This window comes from Manis javanica, chromosome 5, assembly GCF_040802235.1.
Source record: "Manis javanica isolate MJ-LG chromosome 5, MJ_LKY, whole genome shotgun sequence".
NCBI lineage: Eukaryota > Metazoa > Chordata > Mammalia > Pholidota > Manidae > Manis > Manis javanica.
The window spans coordinates 43,425,802-43,448,720 of NC_133160.1; the positions used below are offsets into that span (position 1 = coordinate 43,425,802).

The 22,919-nt window shown below is 39.4% G+C and overlaps 1 protein-coding gene across 3 annotated transcripts in view; it reads left to right on the forward strand.

The window, feature by feature from the left end:
* DTD1 (D-aminoacyl-tRNA deacylase 1) overlaps window positions 1–22,919 on the forward strand; it is a 175,275-nt gene that overhangs the window by 787 nt on the left and 151,569 nt on the right. For all 3 annotated transcript variants that reach the window (XR_005062414.2, XM_037022498.2, XM_037022501.2), the window contains exons 2-3: window positions 4,156–4,246; window positions 5,932–6,167. Coding sequence is in view for 2 of the 3 variants with exons in the window: in XM_037022498.2 (XP_036878393.1) it covers window positions 4,156–4,246; window positions 5,932–6,167 (327 nt within the window). In the remaining variant the exon portion in view is untranslated. The remainder of the gene's footprint in view (window positions 1–4,155; window positions 4,247–5,931; window positions 6,168–22,919) is intronic.

The window sequence follows — 22,919 nt, forward strand, 5'->3', positions numbered from 1 at the left end:
TGAGATATTGCTCTTTTCCATCACTTTCTTGTGGCTCAACCATTAGTCATCACTTGATCACTAGTCTAGTTTGAGCATCAGGGGTCCAGATGATTAATGTGTATAAGGTAGTCGTTTTAAAAACTCAAACCAAGATAATAAAGATGTATTAAAAAATTTAGATTGACTAATTTTAGATTGTTTTCTAGTCTTCTGTTTTTATTGGCAGAATTATTGTTTCAGCCCAAGTAATTCCAGATAACCTTTTCTTCAAGCTAGTCCACACCAAATACATGTTCTTGTGGGCACAAAAGTATACATTTAAAAACAAAACAAAAGCCCCTGAGAAAACAACCAACCCCAGCATAACCATATATTTTAGATCTGAGGTTCTACTTTTCAATCTTGCCTCATTATTTTTAAGCTGTTCTGTTAACTGGTTTTGGATACGGTTAAGGAGTTGGAGGGAATAGCATAGTATTGGGATTTATGGAATTTTTTAAAACAATGGTGTTTTTAACATTTCAGTTACTATTTAAGCTCACTAAAACGGAAAATTTGTAGATGAAGATATTTTTGCTTTTTTTGAGAAGAATCTTGCAGTTGGCTCTGTGTGGTCATCACCAACAGTGAGTCAACTCTGGAGAATTTTAGTTTTAATCTCTTGAACTCTGCATTCTGCTGATGGGGAATATTGAAAACATTCTGTGAGATGACTGAAAGTATTCTGAGATTTGCTGAGTTGTTTGTGTTGTGCATTTACTGTTTAAATTGTATGCTTTTTATAAAAACTTTTTTCACAAAAGATGAGAGTGTTAATTGTGGGAAGTTGTTAATAAAATGGTATTCTGTCTCAGTACTGGAGGGGACTTCAAGTTAGCCAGGCCTTCTAGTTGAATCGTAATGGCAAGAGATTTTTCTGATTCTTTAGAATGTGACTGGCCACTAAAATGTGGCTATATGTGAATGACATTTTATTTCAGGGATTCTCAAATGTCAGTTCTAATTTTATGGTTGGGGCAGAGTAGAATATTAGGAGTCACATCTAGTGTGACAGACTGACTCTATGAGATTGGTCCGGCACATTTTGATGCCTTAGCATGGTTATTGTGATAATCTAATTTCGAAAGCCTCATTATGGAACATTTCAAACTTCCTCATGTTGTTATACAGGTGGAATAGTACAATAACCCCATGTCCCATCACTCAGTTTCAGCAGGTGAAAGCTGAATAGAATCACAGAATGTTGGGAAGAGGATCTGATATGGCTGAGTTTGAAGGGATTAATTTGAGGGGTTATGAATTCTTGAAGAGGTCTAGGTTTTGAGTGATGCCAGTATACATGGAGAAATTGACCAAATATCCAGGTCTTTTCTAGCCCTGTGATCTTTCATCTAAAATGCTGATTCTCAAGTTTTTTTTGTCTTGGGAATTCATTTGTCTGTAACCAAATATCCTATTGAACCTCCTGATTCTCCTACTTGTCCCTGGAGGAGGGGCTGAACTCCAAAAGAAGAGAGCAAACTGTCACAGGTGTGGGGACGTAATTTGTTTCTTATTAAGACAATAATAGTACATTATAAAAATGTTGAAACTCTTCAAATAGTGATTTTAATCACTTGAAATAGTCTACTTTTGAGAATCTATTCCAAGAAGGTAATCTTTATAGAAAGCTTCAGAGGGATGAATAGGCAGAGCAGAGAGGATTTTTAGGGCTGTGGAACTATTCGGTATGATACTGTAAGTTGTGGATACATGTCATTATACATTTGTCCAAATCTCTACTGTGTTATGGGTTTGGACAAGTGTACATAACACCAGGAATGAAAGTGAACCCTAATGTACACTATGGACTTCGAGTGATATGTCAGTATAGGTTCATCAGTTGTAACAAATGTGCCCCTGTGTTAGGAGATGTTGATAATAGGGAGGCTGTGCATGTATGTTGGGTTAGTGGGAATGTGAGGAGTCTGTATTTTCTGCTCAATTTTGCTTTGAACCTAAAAGTCCTCTGAAATGAAAAGTCTATTTTAAAAAAAGCCTTAGTGTACAAAGATTTCCACTACAGTGTTAATAAAGTGAAGTTTTTGAACCAAGTGGTATATCGAGCTAGGTGAGATAACTTACTGCATGGAATGCAACTATTCTGTTTGATGGGAGGCAAGTATAAGAGATGTTTAGGAAGAGCTTGTAACGGAAAAATCCTTATGCAATGTTAGAAGAAAAGATGAGATACAACAATTTATATGATGCTGTTATAGTAATCAAAAGCAAATAGGCAGTAAAACCTAAGAATAGAGAAAATAGCATAAGGAAATAAAATATTGAGGTGCTTGTCTGTAGGTGTTCTTTTTTCCTCCCTGTTTTTTATATTTTCCATATTTTCTGTAATGCATGTGTATGACTGTAGTGGTTGATATAGCTAATGATCATTATTTTTTAAGCTTTTAGAACATACTTTGGAGAAAATTTAAAATGTATATTGACATTGTAAGAAAATAATGCTGATTTATTTAAAGAACAAATGAAGCCAAAGGCTTTTTTCTAAAACAACAAATGAGCTGACAACTCCAGTTGTTTACTGCTTGTGTCAGGACAGATTATTTCTGTTTCAGCTTTTTAGTTAATGGCTCACAGGATAGGAAATCACTCATAGTCCATTATAAGAAAAGCAGTGCAGAAGAAAATGTTAAAATTATTTGTTCTTTATAAAAATAAAAGAAATAAGCTTTCCTGGTATATTTCAGGAATGGGTCTGAATACCAGGTGGTTTCTTGTCAGATACCTGAAGGAGGAGGGAGGTTTCTCATTCTTTCCTTAGCTTGGGAGATACTGCAATATGATACAGTCTATTATGCCTTGTCAGGTATATTTATAGATACTATCTAGCAGAGACAAACAACAAGAAAATGGCAGAGTTAACCCTTTTCCTGATTGGAACATTAGGTCAATTCATGATAAAATAACAAAACATCAGTAATCTTATGAGGTTTGGCAAAAAGTTGGCTAAAAAGTTGAAAATTCTGAAAACTAATATTTGAAATATGGATTTAGAGTCACTGTCATGACAATGAGTCTTGGCCTAAGTGCTGTGCAGCACTGAGATATTGTCTAATGCTAGTAGAGCATACTTTTGACTATAATACATGCACAAGTATTTATAATATGATATGTGCTCAGAGATTTTTTTTTTTGGTGAGTTAGATTTTTCCAATTTTTGTTTTTGTAACAAGGTTCTAACTTGAGCATCCTGATACATAACTCTTTGTATGCATCTCTCCACTGTTTCCTTGGGATGAAATAGAGAACAATTTCTGAGTCAAAGGTGAAGTGAAGAGAACATGTCTAGATGTCTAGAGAACATGTCTAGAATTCTCTTAGGAATCCTGTTATGAAGAATAATGAAAGCATGTTGACTCAAAAAATTTCAGCATGAAGGAAGTGTTTTTAAAAAGGAGAAATATTTGTGCATCTTACGCTGAACGTAAAGACTAGTAAGTGTAACTCATCTCGAGATCTGTTCTTCCTAAAATAGAGATCTTTTTTTTTTTTTTTAATGAATGAGGTACATGACTGAAAAAGGCTTGGAGATTCATTGGCTTAGAATGAATGTACCTTAGTACTAACTGGAAAATATGGAATTTTGCTGACTTGAAGATTAACTTTTAAACCATGGTTTATATATATATTTATCTCCTCTGTAATAAGTAGGAAAATCATTTCTTTGTTTTCTATGACATGTTTTCTATTTTGTGCTGTATGTTGTATTATCAGATTTGCTGATTTCCACGAAAAGCAGGCATCTCTGAGAATTAATTTAGCTGAGCTGAATTCTCTGGGCAGGAAAACTGTTCTGGTTTTACAGATGGACAAACTGTATCACAGAAAGTCTGAGGTGTCTAGGCAAGGAAATGCAGATGGAAATGTGGCCCTAAAATCCTGCTTAATAGTTTTTCACTTAACTCATTCCTTCCAGATATAAAATCAGAATGCACATAAATTATAATAGTCTCACTGCATTTCTGTAACTCCTTTCATTTTTGAATACCTGCTAACTTTGTCAAAGAAATTGTTAAGAAGTATGTGTAGTGTTTTAAACATTCTTCTGGTTGCTTAAAAGTGCTTCATGACACCTGTTTAGTTCTGAGTCTTTTTTCCCTTTTTTTTCCTGTCTAGTTGGAGGAGAGCAGATAAGTGCCATTGGACGGGGCATCTGTGTGTTGCTGGGTGTTTCTCTGGAAGATACACAGAAGGAACTGGAGCACATGTAAGATGTGGATTTCTAAGTCATTGCTATTTGGTGTATGCAGTGGTTCTCTCTGAGTCATATGTGTATTGGGAACTTTCATAGTACTTTGTTCCTATAAAGTGAGCATCTGTCACTTTTATCCATGTCCCATTCGATGTAATATGGTTATCTCCATGTTTCAGATTCGGACACCAAGGAAGAGTACTCTGTCAAATGTCACCCACTAAGTCAGCAACAGAGTGGGAGCCTAATTAGCCTCCATTCCTATGTGCTACTATATCCATGAACCATTTTCTTGATGCGGAAACCAAACCTCTTTTCTTATGAATGATTTTCGGTTTTTAATTTGAGCAGTATGATCTGGGCACTGTTTACACATTTTACAATGCCTAGTTGTTCATTGCACACAAAAGGCTCTGGAGCTCAGAGAGGTTACATTCCCTGTTTAAAAGGTCACGTACATGTGCTTAGCAAAAAGTCTGAATCTCACTTAGAATCTAGGCTACCTGACTGGAAGTTGGTGTTCCTTTTACTATGGCAGGGGACTTTGTCATTGCTGCTGCTTGCCTGGCTCTCTTGGTACAGGCAGCCCACCCCCTACACATGTTCACCTTCCCCCTCAGCACTACTGGGCACATTACTTCAGATGCTTGGGTGTATTCATTCTGCCCCTTGGTGCCCAGATCTTGGGTGTAACACTGCCCAATTGTCCATTTTGTATTAAGTTGAAAATCGGACTTGGAACCGAAATTCCTGCTAAGGTGCTGTTGATAGATAAGGACAGTTCAGTACCACTTCAGGGATGTTAGTATTTTAATAGCTATCCCCAAAAGAGGCAGCAGAGTGGTGTAGTGGTCTCAATTTCCTTATGGCTCTGACATTATAAAGAGCTAATACTTGGTGGTTAAGAGACATGACTCAAAATGAGACAAACTTGAGCTGTGGAGAGGAGGTGGTGAATAGTGTCCACCACAAAGAGTACCATATGGGGTCAGTGAGTTAGTGCTGGTAGAGCCCTTAAACATGTCCTCAACATCATCCAAAAAGGTGCTTCTCAATGGTGACATTTCACCTTTGATGCAGGCAGTTCTTTGCCAGGCTCCTCCAGTCTCACCCTATCAGTTTTAACTCGGTTCTCTTCCTTGCCAAGGTGGCTGTCCTTTGCCATCCCCATGTGTAGGGAAAGCCCCTCTAGGGCTTGAGGAACATGTGCCATAGTTGTCAAAGTACTTTCCCCAGATCTTTTTACAGATATGCATTAACCATGAGTTTTCTCCAGAGTATTTGCCAAATTGTTCATTTTGAATAGCTCCAAGAAAGGCTGCAAAAATAGGGTCTCATTTACCCCAGTGTAAAGGTTGAATTCTTTGGTTAATAATTAACATTAGATGCATGTTTCGACATATCCACCAACTTGAGGGAGCAGATAATGGTGGTTGTCGTCTTAGCTCCAGTTCCTGCAGGTAGCTGTGAATTAGAGGGAATGGCAAAAAAGGGAAATACCAGAAGAAACCTCTGAGGTAGGACTGTAATAGATGGGGAAACTGAGGCATAGAGAAGATAAGTAACTTGCCCAAAGTCACACCTCCTATAACTGATGGAGCCAGTATGTTTTCGGCAGGATGCTGACATTTTGAGGGTATGGAGTGTGTTGCGGGGCTTGTGATTCTTCAAGTAGCTTTCACTGCCGTTTTACCCTTTAGGGTCCGAAAGATTTTAAACCTGCGTGTTTTTGAGGATGAGGGTGGGAAACACTGGTCGAAGAGTGTGATGGACAAGCAGTATGAGGTGCTGTGTGTCAGCCAGTTCACCCTCCAGTGTGTCCTGAAGGGGAACAAGCCTGACTTCCACCTGGCAATGCCCACGGAGCAGGCAGAGAGCTTCTACAACAGCTTCCTGGAGCAACTGCGCAAGACATACAGGCCGGAGCTCATCAAAGGTAGGCAGCAGAGTGAGCCAGCCCAGGAGGAGAGTCTCCGGGAGGCAGGGGGGAAAGAGAACCTGCAATTACATCTCCTTTCCAGAATGTTCATTATTTATGCTTCTTACTTAAAACAACATAATAGCTGTAACCACTGCTGTTGCTGTGCATGTGCTCAAATGCCTGGATAGTGTTACCCTTCTTCATTCTTCTGTTCACATTTGAAATGTTCAGCAACCCATTTGTTCAGAAGTGTGTTTGATACAGTGGTGTTTTATTTTGGTTGCCTACCCTGTCGGACAGAGAAGTATAATGCAAGCCACAAATGTGAGCCACATGTCATTTTAAATTTCTAATGGCCATATTAAAGTGAAAAGGAACAAGTGAAATTAATTTTGAAAGTATATTTTATTTAAACCAATATATCTAAAATATGATTTTACCATGTAATCAATATAAAAAGTTACGATAATTTACATTCTTTTTTTTTTTTTGTAGGAAAGGCTTCTAAATTAGGTGTCTAGTTTATATTTGTAGTTCATTTCAGTTTTGACCAGCAACATCTCAAGTGCCGAGTTGCTGTGTGTGGCTAACAGCTGTCATACTGCACAGCATAGGTTTGGTTCTTTGCTTAACTGATTATTGTCAAGAATACCAACCAAGTTTGACTAATCAAGATGTAGTCTAGAAACTGCCTTGAAATAGCAGTCCTGACTTACAGGAGAATTATGAATCTGAAATTATGAATCCTTTTTTTTTTTTTTGTTGGGAAAGTGAGGATTTTAATTTTTTTGTAATGTACTACAATGCACACATTGTATTTTCTTTTTTTTGAGAGGGCATCTATCATATTAATTGATCAAATGGTTGTTAACAACAATAAAATTCTGTATAGGGGGGTCAATGCTCAATGCACAATCATTAATCCATCTCAAGCCTAATTCTTGTCAGTCTCCAATCTTCTGAAGCATAATGAACAAGTTCTTACATGGTGAACGAATTCTTACATAGTGAATAAATTCTTACATGGTGAACAGTACAAGGGCATTCATCACAGAAACTTTCGGTTTTGATCACGCATTATGAACTATAAACAATCAGGTCAAATATGAATATTCGTTTGATTTTTATACTTGATTTATATGTGGATCCCACATTTCTCCCTTTATTATTATTATTATTTTTATTTTTAATAAAATGCTGAAGTGGTAGGTAGATGCAAGATAAAGGTAGAAAACATGGTTTAGTGCTGTAAGAGGGCAAATGTAGATGATCAGGTGTGTGCCTATGGACTAAGTATTAATCCAAGCTAGACAAGGACAGCAAAACATCCACGGATGCAGAAGATTTCTCTCAAAACGGGGGGTGAGGTTCTGAGCCTCACCTCTGTTGATCCCCAAATTCTCACCTGATGGCCCCCCTGCGACTGTGCCTGTCTTAGGTTGTTCCTCCCTTGAGGAATCTTACCCGTCTCTGGCTAACCAGTCATCTTCCGGGGCCATACAGGGAAATGTAAAGTTGGTAAGTGAGAGAGAAGCCATATTGTTTGAAAAGGTTAGCTTTTTACTTCTTTGCAGATTTATGCCCTGTGGCTTCTATGCCCAGCACTTGTCTCGAGGTATTTTTACCACCTGGAGGAATTATGATACTTGATAAATTCGATATGGGGCATGAATTCTATTTAAGGGTTGTAATTAGGAAGGAAGAAGAAAAGCTATAGAGGTAGCATATGGAAGAAAACATGGGAGGATTGATTATTTCTTTGACATATCTTCTTGTAGAGTACCTTAAGCATGTATAGGTTTTAAACTACTAACTAACTTGCGCACGCATATTAACATAATAGGAATACGGTGACATAAACAAAGCAAATCTATATTTACCATCCATCTCCAGTGAAGCCAAGAAAACCATTTAGGCACCTTAGGCATTTGTGAAAATTTGTCTATGATATGATGGATATTGTCCAACTGTACTTGAACAGTCTGAGAGAAATCAGACAAATTAAAGCAACCCATTTCTGGGATCTGTTCACATCCCATATGTTCTTTTAACCGTATATAGACTATAGTCATAAGATTTTGGAGTACTACAACTTGCACCCCTCCCAACTCCTGGTTGAGTTCCAACAGTACAGATCCGGTCAAATTCATTGTCTCACTGTATGCACATGCCAGCCTAGACATCTCCCTCCTCATTCCAATGGCAAGTCCAGGAAATGGTGGGGTGGATGCAGCCACAACCGCAGCATCGTCCGGATCCCTGTGGAGGCTTTTTGATGATCATCCCCCGGCACAAGTCCTCCAGAGAGTGCTGATGCCGGAAGCTTCTCCTCATATCGTATCTTAGTTCATTTTCTGGGTAGCCAAGCTAGGCCTTGATCTTCTGCATAGAAACAAACAGACCCTTTGCCCACACTTTGACATGCCCTCTATACCACTGTGTAGAACTCATTGGAGGTCAGCACACAGGAACTGCTTTTTTTTTTTTTTTATTATTAAGAGAAAGGAATATTATCAGAAAAGAGTACCTCCATAACTGATCATCTGACACCCTTTAAGTGATCAACATTAAGGATATTTAAAGCATGTGTTGATCTTTGATTTACCAATAGTTTTATCCTATCAAGGAGTAATCCCCCTTTTCTTTCTTTCTTTTTTTTTTAATCTTTAATCTACACTTACATGAAGAATACTATGTTTACTATGCTCTCCCCTATATCAGGCCCCCCCTAAAAACCACATTACGGTTACTGTCCATCAGTTTAACAAAATGTTGTAGAATAACTACTTGTCCTCTCTGTGTTGTACAGCCCACCCTCCCTTTTCTCCCTTCCCCCCCATGCATGCTAATCTTAATACCCCCCTTTTCTTCCCCCCTGTTATCCCTCCCTGCCCACCCATCCTCCCCAGTTCCTTTCCCTTTGGTATCTGTTAGTCCATTTTGGGGTTCTGTAATTCCGCTGCTGTTTTGTTCCTTCAGTTTTTCCTTTGTTCTTATACTCCTCAGATGAGTGAAATCATTTGGTATTTCTCTTTCTCCGCTTGGCTTATTTCACTGAGCATAATACTCTCCAGCTCCATCCATGTTGCTGCAAATGGTTGGATTTTTCCACTTCTTATGGCTGAGTAGTATTCCATTGTGTATATGTACCACATCTTCTTTATCCATTCATCTACCGATGGACATTTAGGTTGCTTCTAATTCTTGGCTATTGTAAATAGTGCTGTGCTGAACATAGGGGTGCATCTGTCTTTCTCAAACTTGATTGCTGCGTTCTTAGGGTAAATTCCTAGGAGTGGAATTCCTGCGTCAAATGGTAGGTCTGTTTTGAGCATTTTGATGAACCTCCATACTGCTTTCCACAATGGCTGAACTAATTTAGATTCCCACCAGCAGTGCAGGAGGGTTCCCCTTTCTCCACAGCCTCGCCAACATTTGTTGTTGTTTGTCTTTTGGATGGCAGCTATCCTTACTGGTGTGAGGTGATACCTCATTGTAGTTTTAATTTGTATTTCTCTGATAATTAGCGATGTGGAGCATCTTTTCATGTGTCTGTTGGCCATCTGTATTTCTTTTTTAGAGAACTGTTCAGTTACTCTGCCCATTTTTTAATTGGGTTATTTGTTTTTTGTTTGTTGAGGCATGTGAGCTCTTTATATATTCTGGACGTCAAGCCTTTATTGGATCTGTCATTTTCAAATATATTCTCCCATACTGTAGGGTTCCTTTTTGTTCTATTGATGGTGTCTTTTGCTGTACAGAAGCTTTTCAGCTTAATGTACTCCCACTTGCTCATTTTTGCTGTTGTTTTCCTTGCCCAGGTGAGATATGTTCAAGAAGAGGTCACTCATGTTTATGTCTAAGAGGTTTTTGCCTATGTTTTTTTCCCAGAGTTTAATGGTTTCATGACTTACATTCAGGTCTTTGATCCATTTTGAGTTTACCTTTGTATATGGGGTGAGAGAATGGTCCAGTTTCATTCTCCCACATGTAGCTGTCCAGTTTTGCCAGCACCATCTGTTGAAGAGACTGTCATTTCGCCATTGTATGTCCATGGCTCCTTTATCAAATATTAATTGACCATATATGTTTGGGTTAATTTCTGGAGTCTCTAATCTGTTCCACTGGTCTGTGGGTCTGTTCTTGTGCCAGTACCAGATTGTCTTGATTACTATGGCTTTGTAGTAGAGCTTGAAGTTGGGGAGTGAGATCCCCCCTACTTTATTCTTCTTTTTCAGGATTGCTTTGGCTATTCGGGGTCTTTGGTGTTTCCATATGAATTTTTGAATTATTTGTTCCAATTCATTGAAGAATGTTGCTGGTAATTTGAGAGGGATTGCATCAAATCTGTATATTGCTCTGGGCAGGATGGCCATTTTGACGATATTAATTCTTCCTAGCCATGAGCATGGGATGAGTTTCCATTTATTAGTGTCCCCTTTAATTTCTCTTAAGAGTGACTTGTAGTTTTCAGAGTATAAGTCTTTCACTTCTTTGGTTAGGTTTATTCCTAGGTATTTTATTCTTTTTGATGCAATGGTGAATGGAATTGTTTTCCTGATTTCTCTTTCTATTGGTTCATTGTTAGTGTATAGGGAAGCTACATATTTGTGTGTGTTAATTTTGTATCCTGCAACTTTGCTGTATTCCCATATCAGTTCTAGTAGTTTTGGAGTGGAGTCTTTAGGATTTTTTATGTACAGTATCATATCATCTGCAAATAGTGACAGTTTAACTTCTTCTTTACCAATCTGGATTCCTTGTATTTCTTTGTTTTGTCTAATTGCTGTGGCTAGGACCTCCAGGACTATGTTAAATAACAGTGGGGAGAGTGGGCATCCCTGTCTTGTTCCCGATCTCAGAGGAAATGCTTTCAGCTTCTCACTGTTCAGTATAATGCTGGCTGTGGGTTTATCATATATGGCCTTTATTATGTTGAGGTACTTGCCCTCTATCCCCATTTTGCTGAGAGTTTTTATCATGAATGGATGTTGAATTTTGTCAAATGCTTTTTCAGCATCTATGGGGATGATCATGTGGTTTTTGTCTTTCTTTTTGTTGATGTGGTGGATGATGTTGATGGATTTTCGAATGTTATACCAACCTTGCATCCCTGGGATGAGTCCCACTTGGTCATGGTGTATGATCCTTTTGATATACTGTTGAATTCTGTTTGCTAATATTTTATTGAGTATTTTTGCATCTACATTCATCAGGGATATTGGTCTGTAATTTTCTTTTTTGGTGGGGTCTTTGCCTGGTTTTGGTATTAGGGTGATGTTGGCTTCATAGAATGAGTTTGGGAGTATTCCCTCTTCTTCTATTTTTTGGAACACTTTAAGGAGAATGGGTATTATGTCTTCTCTGTGTGTCTGATAAAATTCCGAGGTAAATCCGTCCGGCCCCGGGGTTTTGTTCTTGGGTAGTTTTTTGATTACTGTTTCAATTTCTTTGCTCGTAATTGGTTTGTTTAACTTTTGTGTTTCTTCCTTGGTCAGTCTTGGGAGGTTGTATTTTTCTAGGAAGTTGTCCATTTCTTCTAGGTTTTCCAGCTTGTTGGCATATAGGTTTTCATAGTAGTCTTTAATAATTCTTTGTATTTCTGTGGAGTCTGTCGTGATTTTTCCATTCTCATTTCTGATTATGTTGATTTGTGTTGATTCTCTTTTTCTCTTAATAAGTTGGGCTAGAGGCTTATCTATTTTGTTTATTTTCTCAAAGTACCAGCTCTTGGTTTTGTTGATTTTTGCTATTGTTTTATTCTTCTCAATTTTGTTTATTTCTTCTCTGATCTTTATTATGTCCCTCCTTCTGCTGACTTTAGGCCTCATTTGTTCTTCTTTTTCCAGTTTCGATAATTGTGATGTTAGACTATTCATTTGGGATTGTTCTTCCTTCTTCAAGTGTGCCTGGATTGCTATATACTTTCCTCTTAAGACTGCTTTCGCTGCGTCCCACAGAAGTTGGGGCTTTGTGTTGTTGTTGTCATTTGTTTCTATATATCCCTTGATCTCTATTTTGATTTGTTCATTGAACCATTGATTATTTAGTAGCATGTTGTTAAGCCTCCATCTGTTTGTGAGCCTTTTTGTTTTCTTTGTAGAATTTATTTCTACTTTTATACCTTTGTGGTCTGAAAAGTTGGTTGGTAGAATTTCAATATTTTGGAATTTACTGAGGCTCTTTTTGTGAGCTAGTATGTGGTCTATTCTGGAGAATGTTCCATGTGCACTTGAGAAGAATGTATATCCTGTTGCTTTTGTATGTAGAGTTCTATAGATGTCTATTAGGTCCATCTGTTCTAGTGTGTTGTTCAGTGCCTGTGTGTCTTTACTTATTTTCTGCCCTCTATCTATCCTTTGGTGTGAGTGGTGTGTTGAAGTCTCCTAAAATGAATGCATTGCAGTCTATTTCCCTCTTTAGTTCTGTTAGTATTTGTTTCACATATGCTGGTGCTCCTGTATTGGGTGCATATATATTTAGAATGGTTATATCCTCTTGTTGGACTGAGCCCTTTATCATTATGTAGTGCCCTTCTTTATATCTTGTTACTTTCTTTGTTTTGAAGTCTATTTTGTCTGATATTAGTACTGCAACCCCTGCAACCAAGCTGGCTTATGCTTGTCAGCTGTGCGCAGATGGGGCTTCTGCTACCTACCCATTTGCCTGAAATATGTTTTTCCATCCCTTGACTTTTAGTCTGTGCTTGTCTTTGGGTTTAATGTGAGTTTCTTGTAAGCAGCATATGGATGGGTCTTGCTTTTTTATCCATTCTGTTACTCTATGTCTTTTGATTGGTGCATTAAGTCCATTTACATTTAGGGTGACTATTGAGAGATATGTACTTATTGCCATTGCAGGCTTTAGATTCGTGGTTACCAAAGGTTCAAGGTTAGCTTCTTTAGTATCTTACTGCCTAACTTAGCTCGCTTATTGAGCTGTTATATACACTGTCTGGAGATTCTTTTCTTCTCTCCCTTCTTATTCCTCCTCCTCTATTCTTCATATGTTGTGTGTTTTGTTCTGTGGTCTTTTTAGGAGTGCTCCCATCTAGAGCAGTCCCTGTAGGATGCTCTGTAGAGGTGGATTGTGGGAATGAAATTCCCTCAGCTTTTGCTTGTCTGGGAATTGTTTAATCCCGCCATCATATTTAAATGATAGTCGTGCTGGATACAGTATCCTTGGTTCAAGGCCCTTCTGTTTCATTGCATCAAATATATCATGCCATTCTCTTCTGGCCTGTAGGGTTTCTGTCGAGAAGTCTGATGTTAGCCTGATGGGTTTTCCTTTATAGGTGACCTTTATCTCTCTAGCTGCCTTTAAAACTCTTTTCTTGTCCTTGATCCTTGCCATTTTAATTATTATGTGTCTTGGTGTTGCCCTCCTTGGATCCTTTCTGTTGGGGGTTCTGTGTAATTCTGTAGTCTTTTCGATTATTTCCTCCCCCAGTTTGGAGAAGTTTTCAGCAATTATTTCTTCAGAGAGACTTTCTATCCCTTTTCCTCTTTCTTCTTCTGGTACCCCTATAATACAAATATTATTCCTTTTGGCTTGGTCACATAGTTCTCTTAGTGTTGTTTCATTCCTGGAGATCCTTTTATCTCTCTCTATGTCAGCTTCTATACGTTCCTTTTCTCTGGTTTCTATTCCTTCAATGGCCTCTTGCATCTTATCCATTCTGCTTATAAATCCTTCCAGGGATTGTTTCACTTCTGTGATCTCCTTCCTGACATCTGTGATCTCCCTCCGGACTTCATCCCTTTGCTCTTGCATTTTTCTCTGCATCTCATCCCATTGCTCTTGTATTTTTCTCTGCATCTCTGTCAGCATGTTCATGATTTTTATTTTGAATTCTTTTTCAGGAGGACTGGTTAGGTCTGTCTCCTTGTCAGGTGTTGTCTCCGTGATCTTTGTCTGCCTGTAGTTTTGCCTTTTCATGGTGATAGAGATAGTTTGCAGAGGTGGTACGAGTGACCGCTGGAAGAGCCTCCCTTCTTGTTGGTTTGTGGCCTTCCTCTCCTGGGAGAATAGCGACCTCTCGTGGCTTATGCTTGTCAGCTGTGCGCAGATGGGGCTTCTGCTACCTACCCATTTGCTATGGAGTTTATCTCCACTGTTGCTGTGAGCGTGGCCTGGCTGGGGCTGCTCCTCCAATATGGTGGAGCCCCGTTGGAGTGGGAGTGTCCGGGAGTCTATTTATCTCCGTAAGGGGCCTCTGTGTTCCCTGTTGCCCAGGGGGTTAGAGTGCTCAGAGATCCCCAGATTCCCTGCCTCTGGACTAAGTGTCCTGTCCTGCCCCTTTAAGACTTCCAAAAAGCACTCTCCAAACCAAAACAACAACAGCAACAATGAAAGAGGAAAAAGAAAAATAAAAAAAAAGGAAAAAATGCGCGATTTTCTTTGTCCTCAGGTGCCAGTCCCAGGCATCCGCTCACCGGTCCTGCTGCCCTGCCTCCTTAGCACCAGGGTCCCTGTCCCTTCAAGGCTTCCAAAAAGCACCCGCCAAAAAAAAAAAAGAAAAATAGGGAAAAATGCACGATATTGTTTGTCCTCAGGCGCCTGTCCCAGGCACCCGCCCAGTGGTCCTGCTGCCCTGCCTCCCTAGCACTGGGGTCCCCGTCCCTCCAAGGCTTCCAAAAAGCACTCACCAAAAAAAAAAAGGGAAAAACACGCAATTTTCTTTGTTCGCAGGCGCCGGCCCCAGGCTCCCGCCCACCGGTCCTGCTGCCCTGCCTCCCTAGTATTGGGAAAAATGCGCGATTTTCTTTGTCCCCAGGTGCTGGTCTCAGGCACCCGCTCACCAATCTTATTGCCCTGTTTCGGTGGTATTGGGGCCCCTGTCCCTTTAAGGCTTCCAAAAAGCACTTGCCAAAAAGAAAAAAAAAGGGGAAAAATGCGCGATTTTCTCCGTCCTCAGGCTCTGGTCTCAGGCACCCACCCACCGGTCTGGCCGCCCTGCCTCCCTAGCACCGGGGTTCCTGTCCCTTTAAGGCTTCCAAAAAGCACTTGCCAAAAAAAACCCGCTCCGGTTTCTTTCCACCTGCTGGGAGCCGGGGGGAGGGGTGCTCGGGTCCCGCCGGGCTGGGGCTTGTATCTTACCCCCTTCGCAAGGCGCTGGGTTCTTGCATGTGTGGATGTGGTCTGGATGTTGTCCTGTGTCCTCTGGTCTCTATTTTAGGAAGAGTTTTCTTTGTTATATTTTCATAGATCTATGTGTTTTGGGGAGGAGATTTCCACTGCTCTACTCACGCTGCCATCTTGGCTCTGCCCCTCTGAATCTTTTTTTTTTTTTTTTTTTTTTTTTGAGAGGGCATCTATCATATTTATTGATCATATGGTTGTTAACAACAATAAAATTCAGTATAGGGGGGTCAACGCTCAATGTACAATCATTAATCCATCTCAAGCCTAATTCTCATCAGTTTCCAATCTTCTGAAGCATAACGAACAAGTTCTTACATGGTGAACGAATTCTTACATAGTGAATAAATTCTTACACCCTCTGAATCTTTTTAAGAGGGCCATTCATTTCTAGTCTGTTTTCATGTTTCTGGGGGTAAATTGCATTTAATAGCATCATATTCTGCCTTTTTCTTCAAAGTTATTGGAAAAAAATATTTAGCCTTCTTTGGCAATATACCTCAGTGTGAGCTGAGACCTCTCTAATATAGATTGTTTCTTTCAATATCACACTGCAGTTCCTTTTGCTGCCCTCACACACTGTTATAGACATTTCATAGTTGTTCATAGGTAACTGTAGTATTTCCTGTACTTTAACATTCTCTGGATTAAACAAACCCAGACCTCTTATTTATTAGACCTGTTTTTAACCTTAAGAAATTAAAGTAATTACCTGATTGTGAAACTGTAGCAAAGCCCTTCATGAGGAATGTCAGCTCATCAGACTTTCTTATGTTAGAAGAGGGCTGTTGCTCCCTTTCTTTGGCATTTCCTTTTAAAAAATTTTTTTTAAATTAAGGTATCATTGATATACACTCTTACGAAGGTTACACATGAAAAACACTGTGGTACCTACATTCACCCGTATTATCAAGTCCCCCTGACACCCCATTGCAGTCACTGTCCGTCAGCATAGTAAGATGCCACAGAATCACTACTTGTCTTTTCTGTGCTACACTGTCTTCCCTGTGACTCCCCCCACCATGTGTGCCAATCATAATACCCCTCAATGCTCTCCCCCGCTCCCTCCCCACCCACCTTTTCCCACCCCTCTCCTTTGGTAGCTGCTAGTGTCTTCTTGGAGTCTGTGAGTCTGTTGCTGTTTTGTCCCTTCAGTTTTGCTTCATTGTTATACTCCACAATGAGGGAAATCATTTGGTACTTGTCTTTCTCTGTGTGCCTTATTTCACTGAGCATAATACTCTCTAGCTCCATCCATGTTGTTGCAAATGGTAGGCTTTGTTTTCTTTATGGCTAAATAATATTCCATTATGTATATATTCCACATCTTCTTTATCCATTCATCTACTGATAGACACTTAGGTTGTTTCCATATATTGGCTATTGTAAATAGTGCTGTGATAAACATAGGGGTGCATATGTCTTTTTGAATTTGAGATCTTGTTTTCTTTGGCTAATTCTTAGGAGTGAAATTCCTGGGTCAAATTGTATTTCTATTTTTCATTTTCTGAGGAATCTTCATATTGCTTTCCTGGTTGAACTAATTTACATTCCCACTAGCAGTGTAGGAGGGTTCCCTTTTCACCACATCCTCGCCAGCATTTGTTGTTGCTTGTCTTATGGATAGTGGCCATCCTAACTGCTGTGAGGTGATATCTCATTGTGGTTTTAATTTGCATTTCTCTGATGACTAGTGATGTAGAGCATCTTTTCTTTACCTGTGCCTTTTGGCCATCTGAATTTCTTCTTTGGAGAACTGTCTGTTCAGTTCCTCTGACCATTTTTTGATTGGATCATTTGCTTTTAGTTTGTTGAGGTGCATGAGCTCTTTATATATTTTGGATGTCAACCCTTTATCGGATCTGTCATTTATGAATATATTCTCCCATACTGTAGGATGCCTTTTTGTTCTAATGATGGTGTCCTTTGCTGTACAGAAGCTTTTCAGTTTGATGTAGTCCCACTTGTTCATTTTTGCTTTTGTTTCCCTTACCTGAGGAGATAAGTTCATGAAGAAGTCACTCATGTTTATGTCCAGGAGATTTTAGCCTATGTTTTTTTCTAAGAGTTTTATAGTTTCATGGCTTACATTCACGTCTTTGATCCATTTTGAATTTACTTTTGTGTATGGGTTTAGAGAATGATCCAGTTTCATTCTCTTACATGTAGCTATCCAGTTTTGCCAACACCAGCTGTTGAAGAGGCTGTCATTTCCCCTTTGTATGTCCATGGCTCCTTTATCATATATTAGTTGACTATATATGTTTGGGTTAATATCTGGGGTCACTATTCTGCTCCACTGGTCTGTGGGTCTGTTCTTGTGCCAGTACCAAATTGGCTTTGTAGTACAGCTTGAAGTTGGAAAGTGAGATCCCCCCTGCTTTATTCTTCCTTCTCAGGATTGCTTTGGCTATTTGGGGTCTTTTGTGGTTCCATATGAATTTTAAAACTATTTGTTCGAGTTCGCTGAAGAATACTCTTGGTATTTTGATAGGGATTGCATTGACTCTGTAGATTGCTCTAGGCAGGATGGTCATTTGATGATATTAATTCTTCCTAGCCAGGAGCATGGGATGAGTTTCCATTTGATAGTGTCCTCTTTAATTTCTCTTAAGCGTGTCTTATAGTTTTCAGGGTATAGGTCTTTCACTTCCTTGGTTAGGTTTATTCCTAGGTATATTCTTTTTGATGCAATTGTGAATGGAATTGTTTTCCTGATCTCTCTTTCTGCTAGTTCATCATTAGTGTATAGGAAAGCAACAGATTTCTGTCTATTAATTTTGTATCCTGAAACTTTGCTGAATTCAGATATTTGTTCTAGTAGTTTTGGAATGGATTCTTTAGGGTTTTTCATGTACAATATCATGTCATCTGCAAATAGTGACAGTTTGACTTCTTCCTTACCAATCTGGATGCCTTTTATTTCTTTGTTTTGTCTGATTGCCATGGCTAGGACCTCCAATACTATGTTGAATAACAGTGGGGAGAGTGGGCATCCCTGTCCTGTTCCTGATGTTAGAGGAAACGCTTTCAACTTCTCACTGTTACGTATGATGTTGGTTGTGGGTTTGTCGTATATGGCCTTTATTATGTTGAGGTACTTGCCCTCTCTACCCATTTTGTTGAGAGTTTTTATCATGAATGGATGTGGAATTTTCTTGAATGCTTTTTCAGCATCTATGGAAATGATCATGTGGATTTTGTCCTTTTTTTTATTGATGTGGTAGATGACATGTTGATGGATTTTCAAATGTTGTACCATCCTTGCATCTCTGAGATGAATCCCACTTGATCATGGTGTATGATCCACTTGATGTATTTTTGAATTCAGTTTGCTAATATTTTGTTGAGTATTTTTGTATCTATGTTCATCAATGATATTGGTCTGTAATTTTCTCTTTTGGTGGGGTCTTTGCCTGGTTTTGGTATTAGAGTGATGCCAGCTTCATAGTATGAGTTTGGAAGTATTCCCTCCTCTTCTATTTTTTGGAAAACTTTAAGGAGAATGGGAATTATGTCTTCTCTATATATCTGATAAAATTCAGTGGTGAATCCATCTGGTCCAGTGGTTTTGTTCATGCGTAGTTTTTTGATTATGGATTCAATTTCTTTGCTGGTAATTGGTCTGTTTAGTTTTTCTATTTCTTCCTTGGTCAGTCTTAGAAGGTTGTATTTTTCTAGGAAGTTGTCCATTTCTTCTATGTTTTCCAGCTTGTTAGCATATAGTTTTTTGTAGTATTGTCTAATAATTCTTTGTATTCCTGTGGGGTCCGCTGTGATGTTTCCTTTCTCGTTTCTGATTCTGTTGATGTATGTTGATTCTCTTTTTCTCTTAATAAGTCTGGTTAGGGGCTTATCTATTTTGTTTATATTCTGAAAGAACCAGCTCTTGGTTTCATTGATTTTTTTCTATTGTTTTTTTCTTCTCAATTTTATTTATTTCTACTCTGATCTTTATTATGTCCCTCCTTCTGCTGACTTTGGACCTCATTATTCTTCTCTTTCCAATTTCAATAATTGTGACTTTCGACTATTCATTTGGGATTGTTCTTCTTTCTTTAAATAGGCCTGGATTGCTATATACTTTCCTGTTAGAACTGCCTTTGCTGCGTCCCACTGAAGTTGGGGCTTTGTGCTGCTGTTTTCATTTGTCTCCATATATTGCTTGATCTCTGTTTTAATTTGGTCATTGATCTATTGATTATTTAGGCGCATGTTGTTAAGCCTCCATCTGTTTGTGAGTCTTTTTGTTTTCTTTGTACAATTAATTTCTAGTTTTATGCCTTTGTGGTCTGAGAAGTTGGTTGGTAGAATTTCAATCTTTTTGAATTTACTGAGGCTCTTTTTGTGGCCTAGTACGTGGTCTATTCTGGAAAATGTTCCATGTGCACTTGAGAAGAATGTGTATCCTGATACTTTTGGGTGTCGAATTATGTAGATGTCTGTTTAGTCCATCTGTTCTAGTGTGTTGTTCAGTGCCTTTGTGTCCTTACTTCTTTCCTGTCTGGTGGATCTGTCCTTTGGTGTGAGTGATGTGTTGAAGTCTCCCAGAATGAATGCATTGCATTCTATTTCCTCCTTTAATTCTGTTAGTATTTGTTTCACATATGTTGGTGCTCCTGTATTGGGTGCATATATATTTATAATGGTTATATCCTCTTGTTGGACTGACCCTTTTTTCATTATGTAATGTCCTTCTTTATCTCTTGTTTCTTTCTTTGTTTTGAAGTCTATTTTGTCTGATATTGGTACTGCAACACCTGCTTTTTTCTCCCGATTGTTTGCATGAAATATCTTTTTCCATCCCATGACTTTTAGTCTTTGTATGTCTTTGTGTTTGAGGTGAGGGTCTCTTGTAAGCAGCACATACATGGGTCTTGGTTTTTTTTATCCATTCTATTATTCTGTGTCTTTTCATTTTTGCATTCAGTCCATTTACATTTCGGGTGATTATTGAAAGATATGTACTTATTGCCATTGCAGGCTTTAGATTCGTGGTTACTAAAGATTCAAGGGTAGCTTCTTTACTATTTAACCATCTAATGTAACTCTCTTATAAACACAGTCTGAAGATTCTTTATTTCTCTCCCTTCTTATTCCTCCTCCTCCACTCTGTATATGTGAGGTGTTTTATTCTGTACTCTTTTGTCTTTCCTTTGACTCCTTTTGTGAGTAGTTGATTTTATTTTTTGAGTTTAGTTAGTATTTGGTTCATCTGCTTTCTTTGCTGTGATGTTATTTTCCCTGAGGACACCTATTTAGCCTTAGGAGTGCTTCCTTCCAGAGCAGTCCCTTTAAAATATCCTGTCGAGGTGGTTTGTGGGAGGCAAATTCCCTCAACTTTTGCTTGTCTGGAAATTGTTTAATCTCTCCTTCATATTCAAATGATAATCATGCTGCATACAGTATTCTTGGTTCAAGGTCCTTCTGTTTCATTGCATTAAATATATCATGCCATTCTCTTCAAGCCTGTAAGGTTTCTGTTGAGAAGTCTGATGATAGCCTGATGGGGTTTCCTTTGAAGGTGACCTTTTTTCTCTCTCTGGCTGCCTTTAATACTCTGTCCTTGTCCTTGATCATTTTAATTGTTATGTGTGTTGGTGTTTTCTTCTTTGGGTTCCTTGTGTAGGGAGTTCTGTGGGCCTCCGTGGTCTGAGAGACTATCTCCTTCCCCTATCTGGGAAAGTTTTCAGCAATTATTTCTTCAAAAACACTTTCTATCCCTTTTTCTCTCTCTTCTTCTTCTGATACTCCTATAATGTGAATATTATTCCGTTTGGATTGGTCACACCATTCTCTTAATATTCTTTTGTTCCTGGAGATACTTTTATCTCTCTCTGCCTCAGCGTATCTGTATTCCTGTTCTCTGATTTCTGTTCCTTTAATGGCCTCTTGCAACTAATCCAGTCTGCTCTTAAGTCCTTCCAGAGATTGTTTTATTTCTGTATTCTCCCTCCCTAATTGATCCTTTAGCTGTTGTGTATTTTTCTGAAGGTCCATCAGCACGGTTATGACCTTTCTTTTGAATTCTTTTTCAGAAAGATTGGTTAAATCTATCTCCCCAGGCCCTCTCTCAGGGGTTGTCTGGGTGATTCTCATCTGCACCAAATTCTTATGCCTTTTCATGGCTACAGAGTTAGTCATAGGCAGGTTGTGCATGTGTCAGCTGGGAGAACAAAGTTCCTTCCTGCTTGCTGCCTGCCTTGCCCTTCTCTGCTGCCTGTGCCGGTTACGTGCACACTGGGAGTAGGCTTCAGGTTAATTTCCTGAGCCGCTGCAGGTGGGGTAGCCCAGAACCCTTCAGGGAGAGTCAGGTGCACTGGGAGTGCTCTCCTATGAGAACGGTGCCCCTTTGTACCCTGCCCCATCTTCCCCTGCCTGTGCTGGGCAGCTGCTCACCGGCGGCAGCTCCTGGGTTGGGCCCAGGCGGCTGCATGCTGGGAGGAGGCTCTGTGTGGCTGCTGTGGGTGTGGCCCCTCCCAGGCTGCTCTGCCAGGGCCGAGCTGGAGGGGGAATGAATGAAAGGCTGTTTATCACTGTGAGGGTTTTCAGAGGTGCGTTGCCACCCAGAGGGTTTAGGGTTCCTGACATTCCCCAGGATTCTCAGCTGCTGGGATGAATGTGCCGGGATGATTCCATCCAGCTGTGAAGCCCCTGTCCCTTTAAGACTTTCAAGAAGCACTCGATTTTCTTTTGTCCCAGAGGAGCCACCTGCGGAGACCTGCTCGTGGATTTTACTTTTCCATTTCCCTAATATCCAGCACACCATGTGATGTGTTTCTGCACTCTCAATGTGGATTACTAGGGCTGGTTATTTAGCAGTCCTGTGCTTCTACTCCCTCCGCACTCCAATTCCTTTCCTCCTGCCATGAAACTGGGGTGGGGGGAGCCCTCGTGTCCCGCTGAGTTGCGGCTGTATCTTACCCCCTTCATGAGATGCTGAGTTCTCGCAGATGTAGATGTAGCTTGGCTGTTTCACTGTACCCTCTGGTCTCTCTGTTAGGTGTAGTTTTATTTCTTGTACTTTCAAAAATATGTATGGTTTTGGGAGGAGATTTCTGCTGCCCTACTCACGCCACCATCTTCCCAAACTCCCCTTTTTTTATTTTTTTTGATGCAATTGTGAATGGAATTGTTTTCCTGATTTCTGTTTCTTCTAGTTCATCATTAGTGTATAGGAATGCAACAGATTTCTATGTATTAATTTTGTATCCTGCAACTTTGCTGAATTCAGATATTAGATTAAATAGTTTTCGAGTGGATTCTTTAGGGTTTTTTATGTACAATATCATGTCATCTGCCAACTGGGACAGTTTGGCTTCTTCTTTGCCAATCTGGATGCTTTTTATTTCTTTGTGTTGTCTGATTGCCATGGCTAGGACCTCCAGAACTGTGTTGAATAAAAGTGAGGAGAGTGGGCATCTTTGTCTTGTTCCAGATCTTAAAGGGAAAGCCTTCAACTTCTTGCTGTTAAATATAATGTTGACTGTGGGTTTGTCATATATGCCCTTATCATGTTGAGGTAATTGCCTTCTATATCCATTTTGTTGAGAGTTTTATCATGAATGGATGTTGAATTTTGTCAAATGAGTTTTCCACATCCATGGAGGTGATCATGTGGTTTTT